We start from the raw sequence: 24,740 nt of genomic DNA, 5'->3' as shown, positions 1-24,740 counted from the left end.
AAGAACCACTACATAAGAAAGCCCCCTCTTCACTTTGTAAATAGGAATATAGTGCAAATAGATGTAAAAGGAGATGAACACTTTAGGATTAAATGCAAACCCTAAAGTTGTATTGAGGTTGAGATTTTCATTGCTGTTGACCAAAAAAAAAAAAAAAAAAAGCTGGGGGGATTTCCATGTATGATGATGTAAGGACCTATGATGATAAATATAAGAGTGTCCAAGAACTTGTTGTTTGTTGTTTAGTTGCTAAGTTGTGTCTGACTCTTTGTGACCCCATAGACTGTGGCCCACAGGCTCCTCTGTCCATGAGATTTCCCAGGCAAGACTACTGGAAGGGGTTGTCCCTTCCTTCTCCAGGGGATCTCTCCAACCCAGGAACTGAACACACATATCCTGCTTTGGTAGGTGGATTCTTGACCACTGTGCCACCAGGGAAGTCAAAGAACTGAGATTTTGGTGATTTTGGTGACACCAACCACAAGATACTTGGTGTCGGTGATTCCCAGAAACATATCAGAGGAATTTCCCTCTGGGACATTTGGACTTTCAATAGTGATGCTGAGAGTTTACACTCGTGTTGTTACTGTGGAATGTGAAGTCCTAATTTTGAAAGCTGTTGGGGGCATGTTAGAAAGTGGAGGGATTTTGAGGATGTAGGGATACTAGTGGGCTTCCCAGGTGGTGCTGGTGGTAAGGAATCTGCTTACCAATGCAGGAGACATAAGAGACATGGGTTTGATCCCCACGTCAGGAAGATCCCCTGGAGGAGGGCACAGTAACCCACTCCAGTATTTCTGCCTGGAGAATCCAATAGTCAGAGGAGCCGGGTGAGTTACAGTCCCTGAACTTAGCTTGCAAGCAAAGACCAAGTCCTAGGCGGTATATGTAACTTTGGGGATTCCCCGGTGGCTTGGATGTTAAAAAATCTGCCTGCATTGCAGGAGACCAAGATTCAATTCCTGGGTTGGAGAGATGCCCTGGAAAAGAGAATGACAACTCACTCTAGTTTTCCTGCCTAGAGAATTCCATGGACAGAGGAGCCTAGCAGCCTACTGTCCATGGGGTCGCAGACAATCAGACACAACTGAAGTGACTTAACACACAGACAGACACTAGTACAGCCACTCCTCCCCCCAGCCAGACCCTCCTAGACTATTATACTCCTACGCACGGCAGCGAGTAGAAGTATCTTTTCTTAATGTGCTATCTTTTGTTGCATCATCATCTACCATGGTGGCAGCAGGAAATTCTGAGATGGTAGCGATCGATAAGAGAAAGGAAATCAGTCATTATCAGGCAACCACCAAAGGCTATCTTGCTGCTTCTGGACAGTGAGCACCATCAAGATAAGGGCGCCGTCTCTCTGGGTCACTGCTCTATCCTCAGTATGCAGCTAGACCCTGGCACAGAGCAGTCTTTCAGTAGCAATTTGTTTCATTTATTTTATTGAAGCATAGTTTATTTTCAATTAATTTCGGCTGCACAGAGAAGTGATTCAGTTGTAAGTGTATATATACATTATTTTTCATTTTCTTTTCCATCATGGTTTATCACAGGATATCGAATGTAGTTTCCTGGGCTTTACAGCAGGACCTTATTGCCTATCCATTGTAAATGTGATAGTTTGCATCTTCTAACCCCAGACTCCCGGCCCATCCTTCCTCCACTCCATACCCCTTTGACAACCACAAGTCTCTTCTCTGTCAGTACATTTCTGCCTTGTAGAGAAGTTCATCTGTCTCACATTTTAGGTTCCACATATAAATGGTATCTGGTACTTTCCATAGACATTGATGGATGGAAGTTATTGCCAGTGCAGCTGAAAAAAAGGAACCTAACGATGGAATCTCATGACTGATGTCATAGGAGCTCTTCCCTCTACCGTCATCCCGGGGAGGAGAAACCTGCATTTACCTCTTTCAGGAAAAGCCATTCTTATGCAGGTGACATAAGTTAGAAATCCAGCACCAAAGAAAACCATGATAATAGCCCAGATCCTGAAAACTTACTTCCTAAAGTTGGACCAGCCATTTAAAAATACCATGTCTGTCTCTCTGTCCCCCTTCCTGTGGGCATATAGCCTGTTCTGTACTTGATAGATCTATTGATCATCCATCAGTGTGGATTTGCCAGGTATATACTAAAATAATTTTTAAGTGTGACTTAGAGTTTTGCAGTGCTTAACATTTTGAATGTCCTTCAAAGTCCACTGTTTTACCTAGTCTTCCCAGGAGCTCTATAGGAATATCAAGGCATATATAATTATTCCCACTTCAGGGTTTAAGGTAACTGATGATTTAAAGTTAGATGACTTTCCCAGAGCCATTCAGTTAATAAATGACAGTGCAACCCAGTGAGATAGATTATGGTTTTTGCTTTATTTGTTTTCCATTTCTGTTAAGTAGATGGGGACACAGAAGCTCCAAGATTGCTTGGCTCACCCGAATTCATTCAGGTGCCATTGGTGGCAGTACCAGGACTCAGGCCAGCAAAGTCAGATGACCTGGGTTTTCTTTCTAACATCCGTGCTGCCGTGCTGTCTTCTCCTTCTTCATTCTCAGTCCCCTGCCTCTGTCCTGTCTGGAATGACCCCCCTTTCCCAATAGGTTCACCTTTATGATGTAAATCACATCACTGTCTGACAAAAAAAAATGTGTCCCTTATTCCTTCAGACCTCACCGAGCACCCTGTCAGTACCCGCTCGCCCTGACTTTGCATTTGTCCATTTTGCCCCTGTATCTCAATCCAAAGCTCTCTGAAGGCAAGTGCAAGGTCTTGGCCATCTCTTCATATCCCGGAGAACTCTGGGATGGGCGCCAGGTACATGGCAAGGGGCACTGAACATGAAGTCTGAACATATACGGCACTGCAAGCTGAAAATGCAACGAGCTGTATATATGGCAGATTCATTTATTCATTTTTACTCTTACATATACTTCGCTTTTTTTCCCCCAAAACTGATGCTAAAAGATGTTTTTCATGTATTCGTGACTGCAGTTGTATTCTTGAGAAATTGAAAGTGAAGTCACTCAGTCATGTCTGACTCTTAGCGACCCCATGGACTGTAGCCTACCAGGCTCCTCCGTCCATGGGATTCTCCAGGCAAGAATACTGGAGTGGGTTGCCATTTCCTTCTCCATAACTGAGAGAGCCATATTAATGGGTGCTGTATTAGAAGAATGCACTTTTGTCATTCATTCCTTCTCTCACAAGTTCATTCTCTCAGATGAAGAGGTCTAACAGTTGTCTACAAGTATCCTGCCCAGCATCTGGGGGAGGGGGGCTCCTTCAGCCCCACAGGACAATCTGGGTGGGGCATCACACCATCCAGTACAGAGAGCCTTGGTGTAACTTGGATTCTTTCTCAGGCACAATGGGGAAGCCCGTGGAGCGAGCCTGGTATTTGCAATTGACCCGTCACTCCCTGTCAACTCTTGTTTTCTGTTGACATGATGCTGAGCCCTTGGTGCAGACCCAGATTGAATCAGCGACCCAGACTATGGGAAGCACCAGACTGTTTCTGCCTCCTTTGAGGCCTCTGCTCTGAGCAGCATTATTCCAGTCATGCCCCTGCAGCTACCCATCCCCCGCAAGCATGCCATCCACTCCAGGGGGACTGTGACACCCCACTCCACTCCATGTGACCTGCCACACACAACCCAGCTGTCCCTGGAAAGCCAATTCCTTTCTACGTAGAGGTCTAAAGCAGGCTTCAAAGCACAATCTTACTCCCCTATAGCTTTAAGACATTAGGGCAAAAATCACACATTCTGATCTAATACTTGATTTTTTTTTTTTTTCATATGAGAAACAGCCCCGCCACGCTCAGAGGCTGGGGACTGGGCGAGCTTCCAGAGGCAGCTGCCTTGAGCCCATCTTAGCTGTGGCTTCACTTCCAGCTGTAGCAAAGGTCTGCCTCTGAAGCTCCAAGTACGGGCTCCCAGGCGGGCGCTGCCTGCTGGCTTCAGGCATCTGCCTTTCATCTGCCTCTAAGTAGGTTTCACGTTGCTGTTTTTAGTTCTTGCTACAAGGACAGCTCTTGGGCGGGGAAGCAGACACCCGCAGCGCTGGAGAGAAAGCAGAAGCGTGATGATGGGAGAGTAAGAATAGTCTCATAGCAGGTCATTCTTGTACAGCTCTGTGTAGTCTGTAGACTGCATCTTCAGTCTCCTGACAAGAGCTAATGGCCTAGCCATAGCATCCCTGTTTTACTTAGGGATTAGAAGTGAAGAATGTTTATGCAGCTTGGTTAAGATTGCACGGCATTGAGCACTCAAGGAAGAACTGTGATACTCAAGGGGTGTGGGTGTGTGTATGTCTGTTGCAGAGAGAGGCGAAGAATGAATGACACAGGTGCAGAGGCAGAATCAGAGAGAAACCTTTCAGATCTCTTCCAAAAATTTCAGTCCAGTCCCTGACCAATGCAGGAATGTCCTGGATAGATGCCAAAAACCAAAAGCTTACTCATTACCTCTCAAGTTAGACTCCAGTGTTGTTGACTCTAAAGACCAAAGAAGTGAAAATGTTAGTCACTCAGTTGTGTCTGACTCTTTGGGACCCCATGGACTGTAGCCTGCCAGGCTCCTCTGTCCATGGCATTCTCCAGGCAAGAATACTGGGGTGGGTTGCCATACCATTCTTAAGGAGATCTTCCTGACCCAGGATATTAAACTGAAAATAGAAGGTAGTGAAACAGAACACAGACTCTAAACGATGGGCAGTTCTGGAGCTGAGTCTCAGCCATTCCACTTTGCATGTGACACAGAAAAGTCAAAGTGTTAACTGCTCAGTTGTGTCTGACTCTTTGTGACTCCATGGACTGTAGCCCACCAGGCTCCTCTGCCGATGGAATTCTCCAGGGAAGAATACTGGAGTGGATATGTTACACAGAAGAAGAGCTTAATATTGCTGCATCTTGGATGCTTCACCACACAGTAGTAATAATGTCCTTCGTGAGAAAAGCTATGTAAAGCTCCTAGAACTTTCCAGGAGAACTTTCTGTAATGATGGAAAATGTTCTAAATCCGGACTCTCCAATATGGTAGCCACATGTTACACATGAATATTGAAAGCTTAAAATGTGACGAGTGCAACCGAGAAACTGATTTCTTGAGTTAATTTTGAGTAACCACAGGAGCATGTGCAGATCTGGGAACTACAAATCCATGACCCCGTTTGTCCTCCGTGACAGCTCTGTGACTTATACGATGCAGAGATGATGCATGTTATTAAGGAGGAAGTTGAGTCTCAAAGGAGACCCTGCTGAAATCTCACATGGGCACCTCATGTCATCAGTGGGCTCCTAAGTTTGGGAGCTGTAAAGTATCCCCACCCGCCCAGCTCAGTAGGCACACGCAAGCCCCAAGGCCAGCCAGGCATGGCCTGAGCAGAGAAAGTGTTTTGCCGAGAGTGCCAAAGCCACTGACTAAGTATTATTCATTGTGTCAGTGTTAAGGCATTCTGTCTAAACCATTTCCCATCACTGACAGGAAAGAGTTGGCTGGGGAAAAGGATCGGAGTTTCACGCAATCAGTTTCACGCAGCCTCACTCAGCAGGGCAAGAAAGAGCTTAAAATTTGATGCTAGACTATGTTCTGCATTAGCCAGAAATGGTTCTAACTCCAGATGAAGAGTATTCTTAAAATTCCTTCAATACAGTGGGTTTGGGCCTTGATATATACCAACATTCCTTGAGGAGAAAAGCATCTATTATGGGATGAAGTGTATCCTCCACACCCACCAAGTTCATATGTTGAGGCCCTAACCCACAGTACCTCAGAATGTCACAGTATTTGGAGATAATCTCTTTAAAGAGGTCATTAAGGTTAAAATGGGCCTTCCCCGATGGCTCAGCAGTAACGAATCCATCTGCAATGCAGGAGAACCAGGAGACGTGAATTCAATCCCTGTGTTGGGAAGATCCCCTAGGGAAGGAAATGGTAACCCACTCCAGTACTCTTGCCTGAAAAACTGTATGGACAGAGGAACTTGGCAGACTACAGTCTATGGGGTTGCAAAGAGTCAGATATGACTGAGCATGCCCACAAGGTAAAATGAGGTCATTAGAATGGATCATAATCCAGTATAGTCAGTATCCCTGTAAAAAGGGGAAATATGGATACAGATGTACAGAGGAAGACCAACCCAAGCAAACTTACACTGTCATCCTTGGGTTTCTATGGAGGCTTGTTTCCAGGCCTCCCATAGATACCAAATCCATGGAGGCTCAGGTCCCTTACATAAAAGAGTATAGTATTTGCATAGAAACCACACACATTGTCTGGTATAATACCTAGTAGAATGTAAATACTATGTAAGACAGCTTACCAGGTGGCACAGTGATAAGAAACCCACTGCCAATGCAGGAGACACGAGAAACAAGGGTTCTGTCTCTGGGTTGGGAAGATCCCTTGGAGGAGGGCATGGCAACCCACTCCAGTACTCTTTCTGGGAAAATCCCATGGACTGAGGAGCCTGGCAGGCTACAGTCCATGGGAGAGTCAGACACCACTGAGCACACACACAATTGTAAATACAATGGAAACGCTACATAAATGGTTGCTGCTGCACAGCAAATAGAAGTTTTTCTTCTTGAGACTTTCTGTAATTTTTTTCCAAATATCTTCTATCAGTGGTTAGTTGGATCCATAGAAGCAAAGCCTGCAGATACGGAGGGCTGACCATACAGCATTTATATGATCAGTCTTCCCAGATGATTCTAGAAGCACCACAGGTGAAGAACCTCAGCGTTAATTCACCAAGGGACAACACTCATTACATAGATGTCAACAGCAAGGATGATAATAATAACTTAAAGCATTATAGCTTTTTAGAATTAATACAGCATTTTCATATACATTTTTACAATGTTGTTGTGAGAATTAATCATCTTCCCAATTTACAGAAGAGCCTCTGGAATCTTGTTTCAGTTCACAGAGTCTGTAATTAATAAAGCCAGATTACCCACACTACTTCCTGGACTACTCAATCCTGGGCAAATCCATTTCATCACTTTATCTGCTTTTCGCCAAAACCGTCTTTCAGTGAATGTGTATCCCAGTTTGCCCAATGCACTGCGTGTCTACTGCATTTTCCCAAAATAATTATGAATAACACCCTCTTTCACTCTCAGAAGCATCTGTGTTTACACGATTTATCTTATGATCAACTTACAGACAAGGCACTTTTCCCAGTAAAAGGTTTCCTGTGGTGGTTGTAGTGGATGTTGTTTAGTTGCTAAGTCATGTCTGACTCTTTGTGACTCCATGGACTATAGCCCTCCAGGCTCCTCTGTCTATGGAATTTCACAGGCAAGAATACTGGTGTGGGTTGCCGTTTCTTTCTCCAGGGGATCTTCTTGACCCAAGGATTGAACCCATATCTCCCACACTGGTGGCACTGAGCCACCTGGGAAGCCCATGGTAAGGGAAGGTCTTTGTGCAATTCATGGTCTCACAGGCACATCTATTGGGTAAAACATAGACTGAACAGTGGGCTGTTTTATAGAGAACAAAGCACACCCAAGGGCCCAATTCAAGAGACCAGGACCCTGATTTGACCTGCTTCAGGCTTGCAGTGGGAATTTAGATAAAGAAGAAGGAATTCAGCCAGATGAATCTTAGTTCAATTCAGCTTGAATTCTCTGGTTAATTTGATGAGTACTTAGTGTGTTTAAGCACCATCCCTACTGGCTCAGACAGTAAAGAATCTGCCTGCAATGGAGGAGACCCTGGTTTGATTGCTGGGTCAGGAAGATCCCCTGGAGAAGGGATTGGCAACCCACTCCAGTATTCTTGCCTGGAGAATCCCATGGACAGAGGAGCCTGGTGGGCTACAGTCCATGGGGTTTCAAAGAGTTGGACAAGACTGAGTGACTTTCACTTTTCACTTTCATTTTCAATGTGTTTAAGGGACTGTGAGTGGGAGTGGACAGTAAAACGGGAATGATCAGGGTGTTCTGGGGCCTTTGGGGGAAGGAGGACATATAGTGATGATGATGATTTGCACCCAGACATCTGAAATCTGCATTCATTAGTTGGTTACAATAGCAAACGAACCCCAGAAAGATCAGTGGCTAACCATAAAAAAGTTTATCATTTTGTTCATGCAAAGTGTGTGGTGATTCCCGTGGTGCCCAGGGTGGACCCCTTCCAGTGGTTCAGGGATGCAGCCTCACATCTGGCAGCTTCACCCTTTGGAGCAGGTACCCGAGGCAAGGACATCGAGAGCCAGGCAGTGATGACCCCCTTCCTGTTTTGCTCACACTCCATTGACAAGAACTAGTTGCCTGGTTCTGCCTAGGAAGTGGGTTACCTGCTAAACCCCACCCTTTGAATTTCAGTCCCCAGCTAGCATTTCAACCCTGTGGCCTACACTTTCCTGCCTGCCTCCCCAGCTCCAGACAAACTCTCAATGGACAACACAGAAGTCGTCCCCATGCCTTAGGTTTCTACTGTCCCCTCCTGCCTTTCTTAACCTCCCTGTCCCTCAGCCCAACACCTAAGTGATATCTGCTTGTATCCATTTCCTAAAGACGCTACAGCAAATGACCACAATTTTATAAATAGCTCAAAGCAATAGAAACGTGTCCTCTAACAGGTCTGGAAATCAGAATTCTGAAGCCAAGGTTGTCTGCAGACAGTGCACTCTCTCCTAGCTTCTGGTTGCTGGCAATTCCTGCTGCTTCTTCACTTGCAGCTGCCTCCTCCATCTCTGCCTGGCCATTCCGTGGCCATCTTCCCTCTGTGCGTCTGTGTCTTCACATGATGTTTCGCTCTCTGCGTCTGACTCTTTTTTTCTCTTCCTATAAGGTCCTGAGTCATATTGGATTAAGAGCCCACCCTACTGCAGTATGAACTCAACTTATATTTTAATCACACCTGCAAAGACCCTATTTCTAAATAAGGTCATATTCACAGGTACCAGGGGTTAGAAGTTCTACACACTTTTTGGTGAACACAGTCCAACCCAAGTCACTGTTTGAGAAGCCTCCTCAGGTGCCCTGGAGCAGAATTACCACCTTCTGCCTCTGTGTTCTCATGGATCATATGCCATATACCACAGGATGGCTTTGTTCCAGTGTGGGAGTTACTGGTTTGCACACTTCTCTTTCCCATTTTGTGGACAGGGATGATGGCTTGGTATCCTTGACATCTTTCTAGGAGCATTTCTCATAATGCCTGATGCTGTAGTCTTGTCTAGAACAAAGGAGGGGTTTTGGCGACGGGTATTCCCTTGAATTCCAATCTTGCCACGTCCTTGCCACATCCTAGCCACGTAGTTGGAAGAAAACATTTAACCTATAAGATTTTCAGTTTCTCCTTTTTTTAAGTTGAGAACCCTAACCCAACCAAGCCAGCTGAAGCCACAAAAGGAATTCATCCTTTCCTGAAGAAGACCCAGTCCAACCTCACCTTACCAAAGTTCCCTCTAGCGATTATATTCTCTGGACCTTCCTCATCTCTGATGACTTTCACTAATCTGAATGGACCCGAAGGGAAAAATCAGATTGTTCTCCTGAGCTCTGCCCAGGTAGGAAGCTAAAGAGCTTCAGGAGGCTTGAGCAGTGACAGAGATTTCAAAAAACCGAAGTTTGACTGGGAACGCTGGAAGCACAGAGGTGTCTCTGAGAAGCAGTAGGGCAACTCACACACAAAGTAATTAGCGCTTCCAGCATACAGGCTGGCAGAGAGCAGCATAAGCCCACAAGGCAGGATTGGGGCTACAGCATTATTTTCTCTTCTGTTAGATCAAATGCAAAAAGGTAGACAGCGTGAAGCTTGAGTTGCAAGGGGAAATAACAGGCAAATGTAGTAAACAGAACTAATTAACTTCAGCTTCATTCCCAGGTTACAAAGGGCCAAGTAGGCACAGCAAGCTGGCGGGGTAACAGTGGGGTCTCTGGCTTTGCCTATTGACCCAAAGATAACTTGTAAGATACCTCCCAAAGTGCCTGCCCAGGTGTCTCCTTTTATATCCAAAGTGTCCAGTGGAATGCTTTTTTTGAGACAAGTATTCACCCTTCCTCCTTCATCTTTCCTCATTGTCTCCTCTTTTCTCAGAAGCCTTCTCTTAAATCCCCGCTGGCTTCTGTCCCCATTCTCTGAGCTCTCAGCCAGAATCCAGTGCTGACCAAGACAGGGAGTGTGACGCAAGGTTACAGGCAGGGTTCAGGACAGGACTGTCTGTCTGGACCCAGCTCAACCTGTGTGATCTTAGCAGGCAACTGAACCACCCTGGATCTCATTTCCTTTGTCTGTAAAATGGAAATTCTAATGCAACTTCACTGGTTTCCTAAGTATGCACGGGAGAATGCAAACGCAATGCATGACCATCCTCTTCTCATGATGGGACCCAACATGGTTTACCCTTGTCCCCTTCCAACCCACCTCACAGGGCTGCCACGGGGAGTCAATGAATTATTGCATGTGAAGGCACATCACAAAGTCGAGCACTTTTTATGTTGCAATTGCTGGTCCTATTGCAATTATGTCTACCTCTTATATGTACAGCTTTCAGCCCAACTCCATCTCTACTGTCCAGTATGGTGTGGAGCAATTATAAGGGCTTGTGGTAGGAAGATGACCAAACTCTGGATCTTCAGAGAACTTGTAGAGATCCAAGAAGGCATCGTGGTCGAGAGGAAAGAGCATTAGTTCTGGGATCAGATATACCTGGCTTAAGGTGTGCCATCTTCTTCAAATTGTTCACCTCCTTTTCCTCACTTGCAAACTATGGTCAAAATTGAACTTCCTACATAGGGAATAATGATAAAATGAGAGAATGTATTGAGTTGGCCAAAAAGTTCATTCAGGCCCAAGAAAACTTTTCAGCTAACCCAAAGGAGTGTTAACATACCACTCTGAATATAGTAAGTACTGAGTAAACATGCACTCTCATCAGATCCTCTGAGAAAACGCCAAACCACTAAAAATGGTGAGGAAGATAATCACAATTAACAGCACAAGTGATGGTGCTCTCAAGCTGAAATAATGTTCAGTTCAGTTCAGTCACTCAGTCGTGTCCGACTCTGCTACCACATGGACAGCCAGCGCTCCAGGCTTCCCTGTCCTTCACCAACTCCTGAGTTTACTCAAACTCATGTCCATTGAGTTGATGATGCCATCCAACCATCTCATCCTCTGTCAACCCCTTCTCCTCCTGCCTTCAATCTTTCCCAGCGTCAGAGACTTTTCACATGTGTCAGCTCTTAGCATCAGGTAGCCAAAGCATTGGCGTTTCAGCTTCAACATCAGTCTTTCCAATGAATATTCCAATCCTTTAGGATTGACTGGTTAAATCTCCTTGCAGTCCAAGGGACTCTCAAGAATCTTCTCCAACACCACAGTTCAAAAGCATCAATTCTTCAGCACTCAGATTGCTTTATAGTCCAACTCTCACATCCATACATGACTAATGGAAAAACCATTGCCTTTACTAGACAGACCTTTGTTGGCAAAGTAATGTCTTTGCTTTTTAATATGTTATCTAGGTTGGTCATAACTTTCCTTTCAAGGAGCAAGCATCTTTTAATGGCTTGCAGTCAACATCTGCAGTGATTTTGAAGCCCCCCAAAATAAAGTCTGTCACTGTATTCACTGTTTCCCCATCTATTTCCCATGAAATGATGGGAACAGATACCATGATCTTAGTTTTCTGAATGTTGTTTTAAGCCAACTTTTTCACTCTCCTCTTTCACTTTCATCAAGAGGCTCTTTAGTTCTTTGCTTTCTGCCATAAGGGTGGTGTCATCTGCATACCTGAGGTTATTGATATTTCTCCCGTCAGTCTTGAGTCCAGCTTGTGCTTTATCCAGCACAGCACTTCACATGATGTACTCTGCATATAAGTTATATAAACAGGGTGATTTTATACAGCCTTGATGTACTTCTTTCCCAATTTGGGACCAGTTTGTTGTTCCATGTCCAGTTCTAATTGCTGCTTCCTGACCTGCATACAGATTTCTCAAGAGGCAGGTCAGGTAGTCTGGTATTCCCATCTCTTTCAGAAGTTTCTACAGTTTATCGTTATCCACACAGTCAAAGGCTTTGGCATAGTCAATAAAGCAAAAATAGATGTCTTTCTGGGACTCTCTTGCTTTTTCCATGATCCAGCGGATGTTGGCAATTTGATCTCTGGTTCCTCTGCCTTTTCTAAAACCAGCTTGAACATCTGGAAGTTCATGTATTGCTGAAGCCTGGCTGGGAGAATTTTGAGCATTACTTTACTAGCATGTGAGATGAGTGCAATTGTGTGGTAGTTTGAGCATTCTTTGGCATTGCTTTTCTTTGGGATTGGAATGAAAAGTGACCTTTTCCAGCCCTGTGGCCACTGTTGAGTTTTCCAAATTTGCTGGCATATTAAGTGAAGCACTTTCACAGCATCTTTTTTTAGGATTTGAAATAGCTCAACTGGAATTCCATCACCTCCACTAGCTTTGTTCTTAGTGATGCTTCCTAAGAACACTTGACTTCACATTCCAGGATGTCTGGCTCTAGGTGAGTGATCACACCATCGTGATTATCTGGGTCATGAAGATCTTTTTTGTATAGGTCTTCTGTGTACTCTTGCCACCTCTTCTTAATATTTTCCGCTTCCATTAGGTCCATACCATTTCTGTCCTTCATTGAGCCCATCTTTGCATGAAATGTTCCCTTGGTATCTCTAATTTTCTTGAAGAGATCTCTAGTCTTTCCCATTCTATTGTTTTCCTCTATTTCTTTGCACTGATCACTGAGGAAGGTTTTCTTATCTCTCCTTGCTATTCTTTGGAACCCTGCATTCAAAATCTGCATGGCTTAAGTTAAGAACATTTAACTTAGCTTTCATTCTATAAATGAAAAGAAGTTCCAGATCTTAAATGTTTCTGTTATGAGTAGCCTCTCCATATTTGCTTACCTGGGTCTAAGTTTGAGGTATTTTTAAAATATTGCTTAGTTAAAGATATGTGATGAATGCAGGAGTAGTAAGAACATTGAAAGTGGTGGAAATAAAATGGAGAATTTTTATGTGAGAAAATGAATAAAAATAATGAATGTCCTGGGTTTATTTGCCATGACTCTTTCAATAGTAGGAACATTCTGAAAGACAAACTGTGAATCTGTTGTGTTTGAAAAGTGTGGTCAATATGCACCAACAATATATATCAAAAGAAGAGGAGAATGATTGTCAGACCCTGGGCTGGACTGGGTCTAATAGGATTCATGGTAAACAAAGAGAGCCAACCCGTGCTCTTGTGGTATTACAATATGGTGGAAGAAACAAATGTTCCACAAAGAGTCACACAAAGGTCAGATATGCTCAATGAAAGTTGTATGTTTGGATATGTCTGAAATGCTCTGCAGATTGCAAGGACAAAATAGAAGTCCCCTAATTTCTTCTTTGGTACTCCTTTACATGGAGCACTGATAAGTGCTAAGGAGGCTGTCTGCACACTTCATGGACCAGGAAGCCAGCAAAAATGATGGTGGATGTAGAGGAGGTCAGATAGAAAGAAGTGGACTGAATTAGGAGGTGGTTTGAAGAGAAACTTTCCAAGACTATGATGGCTTGATCTGGAGGTATTAGATGGTTGAAGATGATTTCTGAACTCTTTTATTTCACAACTGGATAACAGAAGTTTCCATTTACAGAACCAAGGAGGGCTGCAGAGATGGATGTCTGAAAGATAAGAGTCACATTTTGAATATTTTAATATTTAGATGCTTGTCACCCATATAATTGCAGATATCAGGGCCCCCCCTACACAAGGGCTGTTCATGCTGTCAACCACCATTTAATACTGTAACACAAACTTTGAAACAGGTAATATACATATCAAGCCCTCTATTCAGAAAGAAAGCTGGGGTTCAAATAAAAAGATCTCTAACCAAACATATTGGAGCTTTTATTCTATTGTCATTAACTGCGTGACATCTGGAGGAAAACCGGGAAAATCCTTTTGTGGTTCAAGCTTCACTAAAATCTGGGAATAATCCCCACATCATCAAGTGATTCTGAGAATAAAAAGAGAAAGACATTGTTTTATAGCCAGACACTATAATTTCCCTGTTCACTTTTCCATTTCTCTTTCTTTCTCCTATTGCCCTGTTACTTGGTGGTAGAACTGGAGTAAGTTATTATCAGATGTGTAATGAAAGATTGTTGAAACTGTTTGGGAATGCTAGAAAATTATTTGCCTTACCCCAAGTTCCTGACCAGTTCAGACAGAGATAGATAGATGATAGGTTAAATAGATAGAATTATATAGATCTATATATCCAAGAGATATAAATATATCAAGTGTCCTCATCTTATTTTGGAGAAGGCAATGGCACCCCACTCCAGTACTCTTGCCTGGAAAATCCCATGGATGGAGGAGCCTCGTAGGCTGCAGTCCATGGTGTCTCTAAGACTCGGCCACGACTGAGCGACTTCACTTTCACTTTTCTCTTTCATGTATTGGAGAAGGAAATGGCAACCCACTCCAGTGTTCTTGCCTGGAGAATCCCAGGGATGGGGGAGCCTGGTGGGCTGCTGTCTACAGGGTCACACAGAGTCGGACATGACTGAAGTGACTTAGCAGCAACAGCATCTTATTTTCCAACACCACAATGGTCTGAACCCTTTCTAGCTCCCTGTAATTGTGATCTCCACTCTCCAACTGTTTTGTCTTCTTTCTCTTCATCTGAGCATCTGAGGCAGAGGCAGTATCTGTATTCTTTCTCACCTGTCTCTAGTCTACAGCCTTCTGCTTTACCCACTGCTGCCCATGCTAGAGCAGAAGGCAATTAAAGGACTTCAGAAGGCAACTGGAGCTCAGCCTTCATGAGAGACAATGTGTACCTGTGACGCCTTGGAAGTGCTTTTCGATCAATATGCTCCGTGCAGGGGTCACTCAGAGGGTACTTAGATCCTTTGGAGTTCTTCAGGAACTGAGCTCGGCATGTTGACCCAAAGCTGAGTAGACACCAGGAGGAGCAGGAAGGAAATGGAGGCCCAGCAGAGAAGGTTTTCATTAAGCTGTCATGGGAAGTGAGAGTGGATCAGGAAATGTTGATTCCCAAAGCGGCTCTGGCATTTGGCAAGATTGCTATGAAACAGGAGTGAGGAGAGGGCATTGTTTTGTGTTTTTCTCCTCTACACTTTCTGCAAATACCTTCCTCACAGCCCTTGTTCATTTCCTATCCGTTTGTTCAGCAAATGTGCATGGAGATAAATGTGTATGGGCATAAACATCACCCTCAATTCTACTGACATATTGTACGGGACTGCCTACTACGGCATACATACAACAACAGTGCCTGCCTGGCTTGTGGGAAGCTTCCCATAAATAGAATTTATTGGTGTGATCACTAAAGAAGCCTATGAACTTACGAATGAATGGAAGGATGGATCAATGGATGAATGAATCAATGAATGAATGAGAAGGAAAGGAAGGATACTCAGCCTAGCCTATGAGATTGCGTAAGGAATAAGAATGAGGTGAACTAGAACAAAGAAAGATAAGCTTTCTCTCTCAAGCTGTGTTGGTGTAATTTTATTGGCTCCTGCCTTCTCAGAGTTCAAACTTCATTTGGAGAGAGCATGCACCCATCATTTCTGAATCCCCAACACGTAGTGCAGGGCTCTGCAGAGAGTGAGAAGAAACGGGGTATGTACCTGGATGAGGAGATGCAGGTTAGAATCCTGGCTCAGCCACATGCTACCTGTGAGAGCTCAGCTCTGGGCTCTTTGTTTTCTCCTCCACATAAGAATCCACCTGCAATGTGGGAGACCCGGGTTCGATCCCTGGGTTGGGGATAATCCCCTGGAGAAGGGAAAGGCTACCCACTCCAGTATCCTGGCCTGGAGAATTCCCATAGTCCTTGAGGTTGCAAAGAGTCGGACATGACTGAATGACTTTCACTTAACTTCACTTCCACATAATAAAGGTCATGAGAGCCTCTCTCAGAGTATCTCACAGAACGGTCACAAAGCCCAGAGGGGGACAAATACATGTCCCCGTAAGTTGTCAACCATCAACCGCTATTTTGAGGCAAACTTGTGAACAAGACATCAGCAGGCTCAGGAGTGAAATGACAGAAAAACAAGCCCAACTGAACTCATGATACAATACTGAATCAGCAGCCAAAGGGCTGGAGAATTTTCAGAGAAAATAACCTGATTCTCAGAGCAGGAGCTTAGGAAGGCAGTTCTCTGGTGCATCCCTTAAGTATCATCCGTCTTCCGTTACTTCTGACTCCTGCAGGCCTCAGAGGTTCTCAGACACTGTGCATCGACTGGGGTGGCTAGCAGCAGCAGAAACACCAGGCATGGCTTTTTTTAATTTTCCAAATTTTTATTAAATGTTTCTGAAGCTTTGAAAAAAATAGATGTTTGGGCTTGTGGAGGCTCTAATTCCATAAGTCTCTAGAGAGACTGTGACTGTTTACTTTAAAAAGGCCCCCAAGGAACAGTCACAGTGGGGACCACTGTCCTGCTCACCACCGTGTTGCCTTACCACCACGTGCCTTGCTGCTGGGAAGATGTTGCCATGAGACCTGCTTAGGTTTATGAGACATTGGTCTGGGGGGTAGGGGCAAGGAGCTCCTCACAGGTAGACCTGCATGTTCTGTGACGTTAGCTGGAACTCCAAATCTTGGGTTAAGGTCTGTCTGGCCATCCTCTCTCCAGCCTTGAGAGATGTTAGCATCTCCTCACCCTGGCTGGGTCAGAGTTTACTTCTGGTTCCCAGAATGAGTGAACTGTCAGGGGATCTCCCAAGTGAACACTCTATTGCCTTGAATCTCAACTGTCCGTATGTTTTGGGAAGTCAAGCCCCCTCTCATCCCTCCTCCTTAAGTCCAGGCCAGTTTAGCTCTAGTTAAACCACTAGTGGTTATAACCACTAGTTACTGAGCAAGGTCCTTTATACAAGCCCACGAGGGAGGCTGGTTTTGCTATCTTCACTGAAGGTGTCAAGACAGAGGCTAACACCGTTTTGTGTGTCCCAGGCAGCTAAGAGTGGAGTTCACCTCTCCCTGACTCCAACCCTTACCTCCCAACCCCTCTACTCCATTCTGCAATGATGCTGACACCTTTCTAGGGGCTGCCATATCCTGGTGAGTAAGGTAGAAACAATCCCTACCTTTTAGAAAATGAACATTACTTCAGAGAGAAAAAAGGAGTAATATCTCAGAAGTCATTGTTATTATCAGTCACTTAGTCGTGTCCAACTATTTGCGACCCCATGTGCTGCAGCACCCCAGGCTTCCCTGTCCTCCATTATTGCCCAAAACTTGCTCAAACTCATGTCCATGGAATCGGTGATGCTATCTAACCGTCTCTAACGGGCAGATGATGAGATGGTTAGGTAGCATCTCAGAAATAGATATTTGCAAACTCCATGAAGTCCAGGTATGATGTATAAGAGGGGGCACTGATGTCATCTGAGTTAGAATGTTACCTTGCATTGAAATCCAAAGGACAATTGGAAAACAAAGCAAAGAGTGAAGAAAGATAAACAAACATCCCACCTGGAGGAACCACGTGCAGAAAGACTTTGAATTTGAAGGGATAATGGCCTTTTTGAGGAAATGAAAGGCCAGGAAGGCCTGAGTTAGAGAGGAGGCTTGGCGTCAACCTGCAAAGATCAACAAAAGACAAGCCATGTGGTCTTTGCTCTGAGAACAAGGAGACGCCGAAAGTGTCAGGCGTGGAAGTAAAGTGTTAGTTTCTCAGTCATGTCTGACTCTTTGCAACCCCATGGACCAGGCTTGCCAGGCTCTTCTGTCCATGGAATTCTCCAGGCAAGAATACTGGAGTGGGTTACCAGTGGGATGAACATAAACAGATACATTTTAGAGTATCCGTAGGCTGCTTTCTGGAAACAGACTGGAGGGGGACAAGAAAGAGAGAGTGTGGCAAGTCCCTAAGAGGCTCCTCTCCAAGTGCCAGATGGTGCTGAAGTCCACCTCATTGTCCGCTAAACCTCATACCCAACATCAGCGTCTACAGAAGCAGAGGCTGCAACAGGGATTCACGTGCGAGTAACTTACGGAACTCCTGCTGGCAGGAGAATCCTGCAGGGGGGAAGACACAAGGAGGGGCTGGAGAGTTATAAAAAAGGTTTTCCTGATCCTGTAGGAAGCTCCTGGGCCTGAGTGTCATAGAGATTGTTGAATACAGAGGCAGGGAGCTGAGTCAGCAGCTCAGGATGCCCTAGTGGGTGAGAGTGAACAATCCCTCTTCTCAGGCATCACCAGAGGGCTCCAGTCAGTGAAAAGGGTGCAAATCTTAACAGTTACCCCCCAGCAGCAGAGGAGGGGTGTGCCAGTCCAATAAAGGACCCAGTGGGGTCACCAGTATCATCTGCTGCACTTCTACTGTGGACCCAAGTGGTCATATTGTTTGAATAAGTGAGTCAATATAAAACAAACTTATGGTTACCAGGGCATAAGAGAGGAGAGGAGGGGTAAACTGGGAGATTGGGACTGATACATACATATTATTATATACATATGTAATAAGGATCAACGGAATGGCATAGTGAACTCTACTCAATACTCTGTAGTGACCTATATGGGAAAAGAATCTAAAGAAGAGTGGATTTATGCATATGAAATGGCCACCCACTCCAGTTTTCTTGCCTGGAAAATTCCCTGGACTGAGGCCTGTAGTGGGCTACAGTCTATGTAGTCTCAAACAGTCAGACAAGACTGAACAACTGAGCATAACTAATTCAGTTTGCTGCACACCCGAAACAAACATAACATTGTAAATCAACTATATTCCAATGAAAATTAATCTTAAAAAAATATTGTGGTGTGGTTTAGTCGCTAAGTCATATGTGACTCTTGTGAAAGGAGTCTTATTTCACGCAGGCTCAGAAGGTCAGTCAGAACACCGGGCACTCACAGGCCTTCGCTACAAGGCCAGGCTTGGGAAGTGTGTGTGATGAGCCTCGTCTTCTACATAAAGGAGGTATTTGTGCTCCAATGTCTGGAGCTGAGTCTGGGTCCACAGTTCTGGGGCTGAAAAACTCAGTTTTCACCAGTAAAACAGATCCATTCTCTGTGACTGTCAACCTTCCTGCCAACCATGGAGAGGGGGAAAAATAAAGTTTAAACCCTTGGAAGAAGAAGGCACAGCTGACGTGGTCATGCCTCTGACATTAGGTGATGTCTACCCAGCATAAGTAAACCGGAAACTAGGAAAGCTGGGTTCTAGAGCTAGATCTATGAAAGAAAGTGGGCAAAAAGCTCTCCCTGCCTGTGGTGCAGGTGAGGAAACTGAGGAACACAGAAGCAAAAAAAGCCTCCTCAAAATCCCATAGGTAATGAGTGTCAAGACGAAGTCATTTTTGAAAGCACACACCATGCATTTGGGACATTGTTATAATGTAGTCTAAAAGCTATATTCTGAAATATTGTGCAGCCATCAAGTATCATTTCATGGAGGCATACTGCACAAGCAACATACACACACACCCTTAGCACAATAAGTGCCCCCCTCTCTTCATTCCATTAACCCTAAAGGAAATCAGTCCTAAATAGTCACTGGAAGGACTAATGCTGAAGCTGAAGCTCCAGGAATTTGGCCTCCTGATGCGAAGAGCTGACTCACTGGAAAAGATCCTAATACTGAGAAAGACTGAAGACAAAAGAAGAGGGCAACAGAGGATGAGAGGAATAAATTGGAAGCTTGGGATTAACATACACAGGACTATATATAAAACAGATCATTGTTGACTAAAAAGAGGCACAATGTGAGAGTTGCGAGTTAAGTTTTATTTGGGGCAAAAAGGACTGCAGCCCAGGAGGCAGCCCCTCAGATAGCTCTGAGAGACTGCTCCCAATAGGCAGTGGGGGAAGGCCAATATATACGATTTTGGTGAAGGAAAAGTTCAATACAATTAAGCATTCATTTTACAAAAGATTTTCTACTAGTCTTGAGGATCTGATGTCATCATGAAGAGATCTAGTGTTTTTCTAGATATGAGGAGATGCAAGGATTGGGATCATAAAATCTGTTCCTGAAAATATCCAACTGTATAAAGACCTGTCCCACCAGATTCCCTGGAGCAGAGTGACTCACTCCACCCTGAAATCCCTCAGGGGGTGTTGAAGGTCAGCAGCTGCAGATGTATATCTGAAACTAACTCAACATGGTAAATCAACTCTACTCCAATAAAATATTTTTTAAAAGACATCTTGAGATTAAGGTCTAGCAAAGCACATTGGTGTTTACCTGTCCCAGTATCACTGCCCTCCCTCAGTTCTAACACTTTGGACTGTTTAAATATGACCTAAACTCCTCAGGCTCCATACTTTTCCACTTGGAGTGGGGAAGAGAGAGTTCAGTTCAGTCGTTCAGACCCCGTGGACTACAGCACACCAGGCCTCCCTGTCCTCCTTCATTGTCTCCCCAAGTTTGCTCAAACTCACATCCATCAACTTAGTGATGCCATCCAACCATCTCATCCTCGGTCATCCCTTTCTCCTCCTGCTTCAGTCTTTCCCAGCATCAGGGTCTTTTCCAGTGAATCAGTTCTTCGCATCAGGTGGCCGAAGTATTGGAGCTTCAGCTTCAGCATCAGTCCTTCTAGTGAATATTCATGACTGGTTTCCTCTACAATTGACTGGTTTGATCTCCCAGCATCAGGGTATTTTCTAACGCATCGGCTCTTCACAACAGGCAGCCAAACAATCTATGCAAACAAAGGGTTAGTACTCAAAGACATTTAAGTATTTTCTACTCCTTAAAATCTTCCAAGGCCTAGAATTTAAGGACTCAAATGTCCAAACAAAAATTTTTTCTGGTCTCTAAGCAACCTTTGTTCCCAAACCACTTGTCTTGATCACCTAGACTGCAAATACCAAGTCCTGTTTGGCCCAGATGAGAACCATTCAACAGTTGTACATTTCTCAGCATTGCAGTCACAGAAATACCTGTACTAAACAGCTCAGTGCTGATCCACAGTGAAAATTTGTGGCATGTTCAATTACCCTTAGAATTGTTCATCTCTTACCCGTGGAGCCCCAGCGTCTAATCATGGAACAAGAGGCTTCAGTTGGAAAGTTGTTCGCTGCACACAAAGGCAGTTCAGTGAGAAGCCATGGGCTCTGGGCCTCCCCAGTGCAAAACAAGTTGTCCATTTTCAAACCTGAATCATCCTTCTCTTGGCATTTTGTTCCTAACATCTTCCTGAGAGGACAGAATAACAGTGAATCTGATGTCACTATAGGGAATTTCAGGATGGAAAGAACTCAAGGAGTACAAGTTTCAGGGGCTACCATTTGTGGGTCTTCACTGGATGTAGTCTGTTTCTCGTGTAGACATGAGCCATGTTTCTAGAAGCAAGTCTATCTAGCAAAGCTCTATGCCCCTGACTCCAAGGACCCCTATGTGGAAAGGCCCCAATGACACTTAACCTTATACTGAGTTAGAGATTTATTCACCCATTTCCCTATTTAAATTTAGTTTGTTTTATTGAAGAATAGTTGATTTACAATGCTGTGTTAGTTTCAGGTGTACAGCAAAGTAATTCAGTTATACATATGTGTGTGTGTATGTGTGTGTGTGTGAGAATATGTATACATATTCTTTTTCAGATTCATTTCCCTCCTATTATTGTTGTTTAGTTGCTAAGTCATGTCCAACTCTTTTGAGGCTCCATGGACTGCAGCCTACCAGGCTCCTCTGTCCATAGAATTTCTCAGGCAAGAATATTGAAGTGGGTTACCATTTCCTTCTCCAGGGGATCTTCCCAACCCAGGGACTGAACTCACGTCTCTTGCATTGGCAGGTGGATTCTTCACCACTGAGCTGCCAGGAAAGCCCTCTTTTCCCTTATATAGCTGCCTATGCCATATTGTAGGTCCTTGTTGGTTATCTATTTTGTATATGGTAGTGTTTATATTACCCATCCATTTCCTATTTCACAAATGTTTAATGAATATCAGTTATCTACCAGTAACCAGATAGGAATTAGAAACCAAATGAGATCCAGTCCCTGCCCTGAAGAATCTCCCGAACTCAGTTACACTGCTACTCTTCCGCCCTTTCCAGAAAGACGTTTATACTCTCTCTCAAAGGACAGACAGACAAGGAAGTTAGTGCTTATAATCTGATATGCAAAACATGATGAGGAAACAAACACAGACCATGAGATCCAGGAGAGAGACCGCTTAACAGGGCAGGCCGGCAAGCTAGACTGGATCTTGGTTTTGAAAGATTTGAAAGTAAGAATCAGCCAGCTGCCTTACAATCTGAGCAGAAGAAACGCTATGGGTATGAGATGCAATATTCCATGGGTGTGAACATGGTACCTTTAAGGGAAAATGAAGGGAGGCAGACCCTGAGGTTAGAGAGAACCCCACTGAGCAGCTCCAGATGTAATCAGCGAGGATCCTGAAACAGTTAAGTTAGCGTCTAAGGGAGGTGATTCTGTAATACCTGGGTTTCTGGCATCAATGTTAACATGGATACTCTGGGTACAAAACCCCACTGAAAAAGATGAAATCATTGGTCCCTCCCCCCAAAAAAGGCTCAGATGCCCAGTAAAATGGTGCCCTTGGGAATGGAGGTTGCTCTAGCTTGTGTGGGTTGAATGTACTGTTTCCACTTCTGAGCTTTAAGTTTCTCATTTTTACAGTGAGGAGCTGTGAGCTCCAAGGGATGCGGGGTAAATTCAAGGAGATGGATGCATGCCTCCCTTTATCTTGATATATAGAATTTCCCTCATAGCTTGGATGCCCAAGGGGTAAGAAGGAGTGTCCAGGCTGTAGATTGCCCACATTCTTTTGCGCAAAGAAAATCGGGGCTTGTTATCTAGGTGCCTTCTTTCTACGCCACTTAGAACCTCTCAGTGAATACTAAGTCAGAGCACTATGGAAAGAATCTTGGGCTTTGAGTCTAAGAGGAATCAGTTTAGATGGCCCTGCCACTCATCACTAGGGGACAGGGTGTTATATGCCTCTTGGCCTCAGTTTCTGCATCTGCAAAACGGGGACAAGAACACCAGTCCTCTTAGAAGGAGAGCACCTCAGTGTCTGTCTCCCTTCATTTTCCCGTAAAGGCACCATATTCCTCACCCATGGAATGTTGCATCTCATATCCATAGAGTCATCTCAAAGGACTCCCTGAGCTGCTGTTTTCCAGTCACTAAGTTGTATCTGACTCTTTCTGATACCACTGACTGCAGCATGTCAGGCTCCCCTGTTCTTCACTATCTCCTGGAGGTGGCTCACATTCATGTCCATCGAGTCAGTGATGCTAGCCATCTCATCCTCCACCACCCCCTTCTCCTCCTGCTTTCAATCTTTCCCAGTATCAGGGTCTTTTCTCATGAGTTGTCTCTTTGATTCAGGTGAACAACGTATTGAAGCTTCAGCTTTAGCATCAGTCCTTCCAGTGAATATTCAGGGCTCTTTTTATTTTTTTGTGCTTTGACTTTTTGTAGAGTCCTTTTTAATATTGTGGAAATCTATTCAAACCCATTTATAATGCTGATTGTCCTCTTTCCTTGCATTTTTATTTCTTTTCTTTTCCCATTATACTCCCTACCCTCATATCTCTCTCTCTTTCTCTCTCTCTCACACACATGTCTGTGTTTCCGGCAGAAATGAACCCAATTTTAATAACTAGTGAGGTCATGGTCACACAGAGACCAGCCAAGGTGCTCTGAGAAGGACAGCAACCCATAACATTTAATTTTATTCCAACAAGGTGTTGCCCACATCATTATTACCTAGACATGGTCCTAAAGAGGCCATCTGTCTAGACTTGATACCTATCCCTGGCTTACTGGCAGCAGCCTGAGAACTCTGACTGTTTAGAAAACACAAAGCTTCTAAAAACAGAGGGAATTCATTTTCCTAACAGGTGATTACTATGCTTAACTCTAATTTAACATGAAAGGCTGGGCAATTGCTTTCAGAGATAGCTGGGTGTCATTAGAATGAATTACAGCACTTGGTCCCTGGGTACTCGCCAGTACAGCCACAGAGGCTAAGCCTTTAGGGAGTTTCAGCTGTTTAGTAGAATTATCGATTTGTATGGCCATCACCATAAAACACTTTTACATTTCCATCATCCCCATTTACTATTAATCCCTGTCTCCCAACCCCCACCCTCTGCCCCAGGCAACTTCTCATCTACCTCCTGACTCTGTAGATTTATCTTTTCTGGACATTTCATGTAAATGGAATTGTACAATATGCAGTCTCTTGTTTCTGGCCTCTTTCACTTGACATGTGTTTGAAGTTTGCCCAAGTTGCAGCATATAAAATAGTTCATTCCTTTCTATTGCTCAGTAATATTCCATTGCATGAATATACCCCATTTTGTCTATCCATTCCCTGACTCATGAGTTTGTTCAGTTCAGTTCAGTTCAGTTGTTCAGTAGTGTCCAACTGTTTGTGACCCCGTGGACTGCAGCATGCCACATTTCCCTGTCCATCACCAACTCCCAGAATTTACTTAAACTCATGCTCACTGAGTCAGTGATGCCATCCAACCATCTCATCCTCTTCTCTTCCCACCTTCAATCTTTCCCAGCATCAAGGTCTTTTCAGATGAGTCAGTTCTTCACATCTAGTGGTGAAGTGTTGGAGTTTCAGCTTCAGCATCAGTCCTTCCAAAGAATATTCAGGACTGATTTCCTTTTTTATTTCTTTCAGTTTTATTTATTTTTTTTACTTTACAATATTGTATTGGTTTTGCCATAAATTGACATGAATCCGCCATGGGTGTACATGGGTTCTCCATCCTGAACC

The 24,740-nt window shown here is 44.2% G+C and overlaps 1 protein-coding gene across 1 annotated transcript in view; it reads left to right on the top strand.

The window, feature by feature from the left end:
- The first annotated feature begins 1,233 nt into the window (after positions 1-1,233).
- The window catches only part of CLNK (cytokine dependent hematopoietic cell linker), a 163,061-nt gene continuing 139,554 nt past the window's right edge, over positions 1,234-24,740 (top strand). Inside the window, exons 1-3 of the mRNA XM_040237336.1 lie at positions 1,234-1,334; positions 2,676-2,823; positions 4,022-4,089. Of these exons, the coding sequence (XP_040093270.1) occupies positions 1,234-1,334; positions 2,676-2,823; positions 4,022-4,089 (317 nt within the window). The remainder of the gene's footprint in view (positions 1,335-2,675; positions 2,824-4,021; positions 4,090-24,740) is intronic.

Source organism: Oryx dammah, unplaced genomic scaffold, assembly GCF_014754425.2.
Source record: "Oryx dammah isolate SB20612 unplaced genomic scaffold, SCBI_Odam_1.1 HiC_scaffold_3, whole genome shotgun sequence".
Taxonomy (NCBI): Eukaryota; Metazoa; Chordata; class Mammalia; order Artiodactyla; family Bovidae; genus Oryx; species Oryx dammah.
This window is presented reverse-complemented; position numbering and strand designations above follow the sequence as displayed.